Source organism: Struthio camelus, chromosome 2 (assembly GCF_040807025.1).
Source record: "Struthio camelus isolate bStrCam1 chromosome 2, bStrCam1.hap1, whole genome shotgun sequence".
NCBI classification, from domain to species: domain Eukaryota; kingdom Metazoa; phylum Chordata; class Aves; order Struthioniformes; family Struthionidae; genus Struthio; species Struthio camelus.
Window position 1 is genome coordinate 125,818,688 of NC_090943.1, and position 12,125 is coordinate 125,830,812.

Below are 12,125 nucleotides of genomic sequence, written 5' to 3' on the forward strand. Positions count from 1 at the left end.
AGGTGACAAACGGCGGCTGGCCGTCACGCTCTTTAATCGGCTGCCAGGGGACCGTCGCACACGGGGAGGTAGGTGGATTAGGACAACGGGAAAATAAACACTGAATCCTCAAGGACAGAAACGTGGCTTTCTGAAAGTAAAGATGCATGCCCAAGGAAACGCAATTCACAGAAGCATTTAAAAACTGGCCCAACCGCCACAGCTCCGCGGCCGCTCGGCCCCGCCCCCAGGCCCTCGGCCCCGCCCACGTCCCGAGCCCGGGCGGGACTCTGCAATCTGCATAGCAGCCCCGCCCCTCCCCCCGCGGACGGGCAGGAAGGCCCCCTCCAGTATCCCGGCAGCCTTTGCGCGCGCCGGTTCTCCAACTCTCTCATCCCACCCTTCCTACCTCTCCCCCCCCCCCCTTTTCGCGGTGCGGGCGCGCCGTGTGGAAAATGGCGGAGCTGGAGCTCGGGCAGCACTGCGGGGTGGCGCACTGCCGCCAGCTGGGTAGGGAAGGGCGCGGCGGGCCCCTCACAGGGCCACTGAGCCCGGTGCCCCCGGAGAGGCGGGGGACGTTGTGGCTAGGGGCGGGGCCGTGTGGGCGGGGCCTCGGGGCTGCGAGCGGCGGTGGGAGGGGGCCCGCTGGGCCCAAGATGGCGCCCCCGCCTCGGGGGGAGTGGCGTGCTGCTGCAGGGAGGTGCGAATTAAGGCTTGCTTCATTCATGCTTTTTTTTCTCCAAACGAGACTATGCTGTGTCTTGCCTGCTCTTGTTAGTAGGCAGATATAGCAATACCGTTCAAAATAATGGTTTTGCTACTGATAAGGAGATTTAAGAGGCGCTTTGTTAACGAGAATAACCCGAAAGACAAGATAAGCTGCGTAGCTACAAATCCAGTTGTAACTGTTAGGAGAGAGGAACTCTCCCAGAGCCAGATCTTACTGGTATAACGTACAGGACCCCTACGTGATCCATTGTCTTTAGCCATCGTCTCAGTTTTGTCACTAGATGTTTAATCCCCTGCTTTGCTCACTGTTGTTATTACCCTTTTTTCTGTGTTTCACCCTTGCTTGTCACTATTGATCTGAGAAGGTGATTGTGATGATGATGATGATGAAACTGTAACCCTTCCGAAAGAGAAGGCAAAAATGCTCATACTGAAAGCTTTATAACGAGGGCACTCAGTCTTGTAGATGAAGCGACTGAGATCCTCACAATCTGGATCCTTTGCGATCCAATTGCTTCATGGTCCATCTACTTTGAAGGATGAAAAATGGAGTAATGGCATGGAGGGGGGTGTTGAGTGTCACAGGTGACGCAGCTGTGTTTGGAAAACAGCAAAGCAATTTTCTCTGTAAGAACTGATAGAGTAGATGGGGGAAGTGTGCAGAGTCTTAAGAAGTGCACACAATTTAAATACAGAAGGCAAGTGTGTATGGTATGAAGGCCAGAGAGGAAGGAGCAGGATAATCAGGATTGTCACGTGGAGGAAACGCTGGCTTTTTGGAAGAAATTGCATCCCATCTAGTTGGTAATCCATATACTAAAATTGTAGATTGTCCAGTGCTCCATTATACAGTAAATAATATTTTGAGAGCTCTCAAAATAAATTGTGTTTTGGGCATAACTGATAAATGTTGGTCTGCAGGCCAGCTAAATATTTTAGTTTCAAAGTCTGATATTATAAAGCTTATTTTAGGAATGTAAAGTATAATTCCAAGTTCTGGAACATATAAAAATGTAATTTACCTCCTTGTATGTTTTCCAGTAACACTAGCTAGAGTAATTAACAGTGTATCTGTTACAAAAGCCACTCCTAAGTACTGTGTAGATGCAGTTCCTAAGTGCAAAAATTATTCATGTAAAGATTAAGCTAAAAAATTATTAGCAAAACAATGACCATGTTGTCTAACTGAAAACAAATCTCTCTTGGTTTCAGATTTTCTTCCCTTTGTATGTGATGGCTGTTCAGGGGTCTTTTGGTAGGTTTTTCTGTGCTCCTAGTTTTTGCTAAGTTTTTCTTACAGTAGAAGTTGTATAGAAATAAATGTGTAAAACACAGTGTGACTCACAATTTAGATGCATTCAATTAAAAAATAATTTAATCACTGAGCCTGCCATCTTTCTCCCAAGAGATTGTAGTAGAGGTTTGCAATCAGTGACAGTGTTTCTGGAATATACAGAACTCGTTATGCAAGGTGGCTGAATTAGACCCTGTGTTGTATTCTTTTTTTTTTTTTTTTTTTGGTATTTTGTCATGTAGAAATGAATGAAGTTTCTTTCAAGGTCTCAAATCGGGGCCTGCACTTTGATTCACAGTTCAAATCAGCAGTCTTAAGCTGAGGGCAGATTTGACCGTCACTTAACATTTCACTTTAAAATGTCAGGAGCCTTCAAGAGAGCTCTGCTGTGGAAGGCGATCCAAAACCCACGTAAAATTTATAGACCAACTCCAACTGCTTTGAGTTGAATTCTTAAGCATGTCAATTTCCTTATTCTATTGAAATGCTTTGTTGATTTCAGATCTAAGTCTAGTGAGCTAAATGTTTTGCATACTCAGGGAAAACATAACCAGTCCATTCATGATGTGAAGTCTGTAGGTTAGAACAAACTTTGAAGAAGAATGATTATTTAATTGAAGTGTTGCTATAAAATCTTTCAGATCGCTCTTCAAACACTTACGTTTCCATATGCAGTTTTCTCTTCTTGAAATTTTGAGTGACGTGCTATTTTCTTCTTTTGCCACTAAGCCTGCAGCACAGGACCCGGGATGCTCATGGGTGTTCTGAGGTAATCTAATAATAAAGGAGTACCACGTAATACATCAAAATACCATGCACCTGCGTATTTTGAGATCAAATACATAGTGTATAGGTGTGAAGTATTTAACTGAGAGTGTGACAAGCTTAAAAAATGAATTTGCTGTTTTTCTGTGGGTCAGAAGTAAATCAAGTTTGATTAGGGTGATGGTTTTTCCAAATTCTGAGCTAAGCCTAACCAGAGCAGAAGTAGGAGAGAATCCCTGGACAAGTTTTGCCCATAGAGTGGACAGCTAGCACAGTTCTTGCGGGAGGCTGGGGTGGTGACTTGTGGCTTTAATATCTGTTTATTTACACAGACTATTTCATACTAATGCTTAGGTGAATATAAGAAATAATTGTGTGAAATCAGATCAGCATAGATCTTACCCATGCTCGTTTAAGGACTGCAATGCAAAGGAGCTTTTACCAGTTTTGTGCCCCTACTGTGAAAAACATTTTTGCCTAAGGTGAGCATGACAGAGTGTTGAAACATAAATATTCTTTCATTCGCATACTGAAAAGGTCATGAAAGTTTTCCATTTTATTGGTTACAGGCACCGGCATCAATCAGACCATGAATGTGAGAAACTGGACGCGCCAAAACCTCGAATGGCTGCCACTCAGCAGCTAGTTCAAAATATTATAGGCAAGTACAGTGGGATATTTATTTTCTATTTTTTATAGGCAACTGCAGTGGGATTTTTTTTTTTCAGTAGGCTATTTAAGCTCATTATGAAAGGATGGAGGTTCCTATATTAAATAGCCCTAAACCCACATGTCAGCATGTAATTCTATTCCTCTAGACTGAGGCAGGACAACGGGAGTAGATGTCTATAAAGAGTATCTTTGAAGACTAAATCAGATTCAGGTTTCTTTCAGGATGGTTGTTTTGGTTTTTATTCGACAAATGCTGTAATGTAATAAATTGTAGCTAGCAATTTCTGTTAAGTCATACCCACACAGCCCAACAAGTACTATATTGGGTATGCATGCTAATCTGCTGGGATTATGCCAAAGCAACAATGCTGCGCTTTTTTGTTTGTTTGTTTGTTTTTGTTTTTTTTAAAGTCTACAATGTGCTATTTTCTAGCTTTTAAACTAAGCCTAGGGCAGGAAATAGAATAAACTAGCACTGCCTAACTAGATGGGGAGTGTGTGTGTTGGGGGCGTGATGGTTACAGAAAACAGAGCCTGAAACTGTTAAACTGTTACTATATGGATTCTGTGATGGCAACACACAGAAGCACTAGTGTTTGGATTCAACTTCTGCAAACTATGTTTACATAGTGCTAGTGTACATGTACTTTTCAGTGCAGAGGTCTGAACTGCTTAGCAATTCTATTAGGACTGGGCACAATTCCAAATACTCTGAAGTAGTAGTACCTAGTGTCATGGCCTCAGGAGTGCATGATGGAGATGGAAACCTTAGAGATATAATGAGGCCCAGTGGGCTGAGTCCACGGTACATTCAGACAAGTTTTAACAGAGTAGGAGAAAACTGGATTCACGCTAACAGAAATAATATTGTCCTCAGATTCTAAAAAAAGTGAGGAAGTCAAAAGCAAAAAACGGAAAGGAGCGAAAAGCAGTGAGACAGCAGCAAAGGTGGCACTAATGAAACTGAAAATGCATGCGTGTGGGGATAAGTCCTTGCCTCAGGTCAGTCATACTTTTTTTCAATAACTGGCTTATTTATGGGAAGGAGAAGTTTTCTAAATTTCTTGTCCTTCATTTAGTGGATCCTCCCCCAGGCTGGTTTTAGTTTTAATTCTCTAAGCTCACAGTCATTTATGCATAGATTTCAACTTGGCACCTGAAAGCTTGTCATTAATCTCATATCTGTTAAAAGTTGTCTACATATAGTGTAGAGCAAGCAGATCAAATTACCTTATATTATAGCAGAAATAGGTTTGCTGTGTGGCAGGCAAATACATCTCAGGGATGTCCTTCCTGAGGAATACCGAAAGGCTTCTGGCACACACGGGACACAATTTATACAGCTCTCCCATGCACAACCGAGCTTTGTGTTCTATAAAGCTTCATTCCTATTTCTGCTACTTAGATTTAAGATATGTATATTCCATTTTTAGATAAGGTGAGCTTGAGGTCAGTTGTTCCTGCTTTGGCTGGGAAGATGGTCTTGATAGTTGTTTATGTTTGTTTCAGCCTTTAATTTCCTTGATTCTTGAAATACTTCACAGGGTTCCTTATTGTTTCTCACTACAGTAGCCACTCGGGTACCAAGAGTTCATTTTCTTTTCCCCAGATCAGGATTATGTTGGTTTGGAAAACACTTCTTTCTTTTATCTGGGGTTTCACTTTAGATCAGTGCTTATGCGTCCTCTGAAAAGAACTGTGTTTAAATAGCTGTTCATAACACTGTTATATTAGCGCACATGCAGTTTAGGCCTTATATTGAATTTATAATACTGACAACATCCTATGTGATAGTTTTATTATTAGGTGTTGTCTTAGTAGAATACATTTAACTATTATCTGTAAAACAACAACAGCTATTGATTTTCTGACTCCTGTTATGAATTTCTTTGTCTCTAGTTTAAATCGTGCTTAAAAATTAGATTAGCAGCATTATGACTTCTGCTTAGGCAGAAATCATAATACAAAGACCTGTTTGTGGCGTTCTTCACAGTGCCACTTTAATAAATATGTGCTGGAAGAAGAGTGATTAATTTCAAATATTGCAGAATATTAAAAAAAAAACTCCATATTTATAAGGATATTAAAAAGTTGCTTCCTAATTCCAAAGCCAGTAAGCTGTAGCACAAATGACTGTATGCTCATTTCTCTCATTATTCATTTTCTCAACTGGATATTGTGTAACCATCTAGAATAGTGATAATTGTTTATAACACTGCTAAATTAGCCTGTTAACCTCCAATACCTTGCTATTAAATTGCTTTTCAGACTCCTGACGCTAATATTTTACTGCCCAGCTCTTTTCAGTCAGGTGATAGTTTTTTAATATGAAGTTTCTGGGATTCCTCTTAGGCACGTTAGTTCTCTCATTATTATACAGAGAAGATGGAGTCAGATTTTCCTTGCCAGTATACAGCAAAAGGACAGGAGACAGTGGGCACAAACTGCAACACGGGAGATTCCAATTAGATCACAGGAAAAAATCTTCACAGCGAGCGTGGTCACTCTGGAACAAGTTGCCCTGAACAAGTGCATCACGTTTCCAAGCTGTGGACTCTTCATCTTTGTGATGTTCAAAACTTGACTGGATCTGACTCTGAGCAATCAGATCTACCTTGAGAGCTAGATCCAGCTTTAAAGTTGGCTCTGCTTTGAGCACAGTTTTGGACCAGATGACCCCATAAGTCCTTCCTGACCTGTGTTATTCTATGACCCAGAAAACAGGGCTATCTTAGATTTGTCTTAACTTCTCTCTGACCTCTTCCTTGAGATTAGCTTCCTACAGATAGATAATTGTTTCTTTTGGTTTGAGAGCTGATACGAGTTACCTCTCTTGACTGACCAGCTCAGAACAGGAATGCTGCAAAATAACATGTTAGTTATTGTGTCCCTGATAGACCGGTATGTTCTTGGGTATGGCACAGAAAGTCCAGGAGGCATATCCCATAGTTAGGGATGCAATAGTAGAATGAGCTGCTCTGAGAATTACGCTCGGATGAACTGTGGGAGACGGTCTCCTCATCCTTAGAACGTGAAGAGGAGGTGTAGGAAGGTGCTGAGGCACGAACAACAGTTGAGTGATGTCTGTAATGCAGAATGGCTCTGTTAGCTGTTTTACATTTTTGGCTCAGGTCCTGCTTCCCTTGCCCCTTTGTAATATTCCTTGATGTTAAAGATTTTTGCATGTGGAGAGAACTCGAGTTTTGCAGAAAACGCACAAGTTGAAATTCAGACTCAGTTCTATGAGGATAGTTGGAGGAAGGGCGGTTCTCCTATTGTTAGTGGACTTATTTATGTTTTCCCTAGACAATTAAGACTGTTTTGCTTGATTGTATTTGGCTTGGACTCAGCAAGGGACATCTTAAGTGATTAATATATTGATAATACTTGTTTCTGCATTTTCTGTTGAATGCTTAGAAGAAATAAACCTGAGGATGTTGTCCCAATCCCCTGTTTAAAGTCTTTCTCTCATAAGTTATTCTTGAAATTTCTTTAAAAAAATGTTTCGCTCTGGTAGATTTTCAAGGAACATTTAGTATATAAAAGGAGGAAAAATAGGATAAATGATGAGGTGGCCTAGACCAAAACATTGGTTTGTGAGGCAGGCATTTCTAGTACAGTGGATTGCTCTATTTCAACAGCTTTTGCATGCCAGTTTGAGTCAGATTGTACTGCTGCCAAAAGCCAGTACTGCCTATTTAAAGTCACCTTTTCCTCTTCAGATCAGTCACAGCTGTCTAATAAATCCAGGGCAGAGACTGCTTTTATGTCTGTCTATATGTAATACTATCTATCTATGAAAGTCTGAAGAAAGATGCTCTTCTGACCTTTCTGAACTAACTGTGCAATGTATAAGTGCCTGCAGTTGGAGGGGTCTGGACTTGGTGATCTCAGCCATTTCTGCTACCTTAATTTTTTTTACTGAAAAACTGTTAGATATGTATCTCTGGAATTGTTTCTTGTTTCTATGAATAATTTTTTGCTTGTTTTTCTAGACAGAAAGAGTTTACTTTCAAGTGTTCTTACCAAAGGGAAACAAAGAAAAAAGCAAGCCCATGTTCTTTTGCAGTAAGTGGAGTATTGGCAAAGTAGTAGATTGTGCAGCTTCCTTAGCAAGCCTTAAAAATGACAACAACAAATCAACAGCTCAGGTAAATCAGTAAAAATAATAAACCTGTTCCAATTTGGTATTCTCCCCTCCCTCTTCTTCCTGCTTCCCAGATACAAATTAACATCAAGATTTGCCTATGTTATTTATCCTGCAGAAACTGAGATTATGCCATATGGCCTCCGGAGAAGCCTTACCATTTGAGCACACATTGGAAACATGGCTATCTGATAAAGAATATCCGTTGTATAATGGTGGAAACATCATTTTGGAGTATCTTGACAATGAAGTTCTATTTATAGAAGATACAGAGTCATACTTCAATTAATCAGTAAATTATGACGAACAAAAAAATGGGAGATTTTAAAAACAGGGGAGCACTCAAACCAAGTCCAATTTCTTTTTAAAAGCACTGGTATATCATAATCTCTCCTCTGTTATAAAGACACAGTTCCCATCAATTTCCCAGTTGCATAACTGACTGAATTGAATACTGTCCTGAAAGCAAAATTAGTTATTATAATAACTAATGTAACTGATACTCACTTTCTGGACTAAATCCTTGCTTTATTTAGCTGTATAATGTCAGTACAATGGTACTCTTAAATTTTGTATTTATAGTATTTTTGTGTAAATGATGGCAAAAGTATGTATTAAGACCAATAAATAATGAAAAATAAACTTGCAGCCTATCAGTTCTGTGAAGGTAAGTAACAGCGTACCCTTGCCATATCTCTTCTGTCATCTACAAGAACAGGTTTCCTTGAGGTTTGGAATCTAGCACTGTCCACGCTCTAGGTTCACATTTATGTTTCTCCCCATAACAATATATTAATTTTAGAAGGAAAGGCTTCTGGATTTAAATCTTAACATCACTGCGTGATTAAGTGGATGATTAAAAAAAAAGCATGAAATCATCCCTTTCTGAAAGATATGTAAGAGAGGAAAAAATACAGTTAAATTAGAAGCATAGTATTCAACATCCTGTACTGTCATCTTGGCTTGGACAATTTCTGACCTTAGGTAAATCTTTTATTTCCTCTTCAGCAGTCCTCAGGATGGACTGTGGTCTTACTAAGTTTTAAAGTGGTTGTTGACAGTGACTGTACATAAAGAAGTTACACTGCTAGTTGCACTGCTTTTATACACCTTTAGTATTAAGGCTTTTGCAGTCATTGCAGTGCCTTGAAATTCTTTTTGGAGGTCATTAAGAAGATTATTCAGAGTATCAGTAATTGATATATTCCAGTTGTTGGATCTCTTTTATGTGGATTTCAAAATTGGATTGTAAATTGAAAATTAGTGAACATAGCAAGGAAGAACAGCAAGTTTATTTTTATCACAGTTGTGGCTGTTTTGAATTACTGTAACAGAAAAACATGTAGTGTTGCACATAAATATTAGGATAAGCACTTTCCTAAACATAAGCAAGTTTTAATGTATAATCGGGCATCCTTGCTTCATCTTTCTTGTTTCATGCTAAACCTCAACTCTGCTGTGGCCTTGGGCTATCTCCATTTAAACTTAATGGATGAAACCCTTTCAAGACAAATTCCTCCTGCAGCATACTTTGTTTGTTTTCATTTGTTTACAATTATTCATACAATGTCCTCCAAGTGGAAGGAATTATTAAGAAAATCCTGTAACAGAAAAGACAAAGTATGAATGGGTACGGAGCAGTGGATAGTACAAATCTAAGCTCAATTTGTAAAGCTGTACTGTTATTCCTGCCGCTATATCATGCTGTGCAGTATGAATTAGCTGCATAGGTAACCCTCTCTGATACTAAAGCGGCATTATACAACAGGCAAACAAGATTTTCACTTGCAGTCAGTTGTAGCGTATACTACGTGATCCATTGCTATTAAAATGACCTAATGCCTGGTGATTAGGGCACAGTCCTCAGGAAGATTGTGGGAGACACAGCTTTCTCCTCCTCTGACTGATGGCAGTAACTACTGAGGTGCTGGATTAAAGGTAGTGTGACTCATCTTTCTGCGAGTTTGAAGAAAAGAGCTACCTGGGCGCTTTCTTTCATTTGGCTGAATATATTCAGTAATGTTCAGAGGTGTAACGGGGCCACGGGGACAGAATGTCTATGTTATTCAGATATGTGATGCATTTCAGGAACGCTTTCCTGTCGCTGCAGGACGTATGTAGAAGTGGAGAGAAACTCTACTGGAGATCAAGGGAGATAAGACTAGAGAAGAGTGCTAGTCCTGTGAGAAATGAAATTTTGGTCCAGAGGAGAGCTGAGCATGAAGCAGAGGATATATGACAAAGATAGTGTGTTTGTGCTTAGACCTGCAAATGGAAGTGGACACTGCACCGTAACCACAGCCACTCGGGCATTCACAAATCTAGATTTGCTGTTTTGGCTCATATTCAATAACTGTGTTGATTTGAGGTTCCCAGTCCAGATTTTTTCTCTAGTACATGCTCCCCTAGAGGGAAGAATTCTCTAGTGGCTATAGTGCTAGATTCTAGTTCATTTGTAGTTTTGAAAACAAACAGGTAACCATCTGTGAAAAAAACATTTTAGGCATAGCTGCAATAAAAATAAATTCACAATGTGAAAGGAAGAGACTGCCTAGCATCCTTTTCGAAAGATACCCTTCATAAGCAGAGCGGTAATGTGGTCTTGTTCAGTTGACCTTAAAGTATTATACATTCTTGTACTGCCAAATAGTTTGGCACTTGTAATAATTTAAGAATCTCTATAGCATGATTATATATTGATTGGACTTTTAAAAAAATAAAAAGACCTCAGTAAGTGTGTAGCTATTAATTGTTCTTATTTTGCTGCTGCTGTACCATTTTGCTACTGTTGTTTTAACATGACGTAGGTATTAAATGATTTTACTGTGCAGTGTGTAGATGTCACGAAAAGGAAGGTGCTTCTGGTTTCCATGAAGGAAAGGTTTGATGAAAGGTTTGATGGTATAAATAAGCGCTTCGTACTTTCTAATTATGGGTGGTTTGGATCTAGTTTTCTTTCCATGGTGGGGGCCCTTAAAGTAACCCACAGACACACTTAGCAGGAGTTAAGTCAAAGCTCTGTAGGTAAAAAGCAGTTCTGCAGAAAGACCAGAATTGGTCATCAAAAGGTAATCCATGGAATGGAGCGAAGATAGCTAGGATCCTGGAAGTGAGTATAGGGAAAGGATGATGGAGATAAGATAGGTGGGAAGCTTTGAGAAATCAATGATGTTCTAGGTGGAGAAAAAGGCAGTTAGGTCTTCGGTGGCTGAGTACTTTAGAAATCTTTGGTTCCTCATAGTGGGATGTATGTATGTATTTCTCCCGTTTCCTTCACCTGCCTGTAGAGCAGTTTGTGATCTCTCTTCACAGCATATGAGGAACAATCCTCTTCTCCCTTGCTCTTTTCCTCCTTTCCTCAGCGATCCCCTATTCCTCTTCCTTTGCATCTTAGGCTGCTGTGGTAAGGAGGATGCGATAAGAGGCCAGTCATCGCTGTGGGACAGGGAAGCCAAAGAATGCCAAAGAGGACTTGATCCTCCTGCTGCTGTTAGAGAAGTGAGTGGAAAATGCTCCTGCAGAACGGGATCATCCTTTGCAGAATAAAATCCTCCCATTCCCTCCTCATCGCCTTCCTCATGGCCCCGAGTTTTTCTGCCCTACAAGCTTCAAGGGGGTTGCTCAGGCTTGAATGACTAATCTGTTTCCTTCTGTCACGTCTGCTGCAGATAGCTGTCAGAGACAGCTAACTTGCATATGCCTTGGGCCAGTTATGTCCTTATTTCCACGGAAAAATGAAAGGGTCCTTTGGGCTAAATTGTCATTCTTCAGGTATTACCCGCAGGAGGAGCTTGTGTTGTGCAAGACAGGAGGGCTGTCACATCCCTTCCTTTCAGGTGTTACCTGCAGGCAGAACCTATGACTTACACGGCCATGTAGCCTTCCCCCCAAAACAGACCTGTTTGGATCTGAAGTCTGAACAGTACAGAGATTTGCATTTAGAAATGCCCCTGCACAGCCTCTTGAGAAGTTGTTTAACTCATACTGCAGATTTTACAGTATATGTAACTGCAGGCAAAATAAGCACTCTGAACAAGCTTCATTGTGAATGGAGAGAGAATAGGCCTGGTAAGTAGGAAGTAAGTCTTTGGGAAAATTTAGACAGTTTTATCAGGAAGGCTGCTTTCACCTAGTGCCAGTTATTATGAAGAGCTGGCATTCTGTAAATGACAATACAAATTCTGCAAGCTACCGTCACCGTCAAAAAATTTTCACTATTATCATGTTCCAGTAACGTGTCTAGACATTGGACAATCACTTGTAGTAGATGCTGACTACAGAAAATGTATGCAAAGTTACTCACCTCTCTGATTACTGAGTTGAGATCATCCTAATTACCAGAACTTAAAACAAAAGGGGCTAGTATGGAGGCAAAGAAAGCTGTTTCAAAGGTGTTGATAATTTTAAAGGGGAAAAAATCAAGATGCAGTGGAGAAGAATCATCTCTTTTTAGGCACTGTAACTTCAATGAATGAACGAACTACTTCATTTTGCAGGAATTGTTGGGTATTTGTGCATACTTTCTCACGGCCTTGTCAC

General features: G+C 40.3%; 1 protein-coding gene across 1 annotated transcript; it reads left to right on the forward strand.

The window, feature by feature from the left end:
• Positions 1 to 313: 313 nt before the first annotated feature.
• Positions 314 to 8,228, forward strand: ZFAND1 (zinc finger AN1-type containing 1). The gene is made up of 8 exons (XM_068932433.1): positions 314 to 489; positions 1,921 to 1,963; positions 2,732 to 2,771; positions 3,122 to 3,249; positions 3,337 to 3,428; positions 4,317 to 4,441; positions 7,435 to 7,590; positions 7,705 to 8,228. The coding sequence occupies exons 1-8, from the start codon at positions 435 to 437 to the stop codon at positions 7,873 to 7,875; spliced, it is 810 nt and encodes a 269-aa protein (XP_068788534.1). The 5' UTR covers positions 314 to 434; the 3' UTR covers positions 7,876 to 8,228.
• The last annotated feature ends 3,897 nt before the right edge of the window (positions 8,229 to 12,125 follow it).

Bases quoted from the DNA above. Each gene is read 5' to 3' on its own strand.
- ZFAND1 (XM_068932433.1), top strand. From the start codon at position 435: ATGGCGGAGCTGGAGCTCGGGCAGCACTGCGGGGTGGCGCACTGCCGC. The intron at 2,772-3,121 runs GTAATCTAATAA...ACTAATGCTTAG, and splicing joins ATGCTCATGGGTGTTCTGAG to GTGAATATAAGAAATAATTG. The intron at 7,591-7,704 runs GTAAATCAGTAA...TTTATCCTGCAG, and splicing joins ACAACAAATCAACAGCTCAG to AAACTGAGATTATGCCATAT.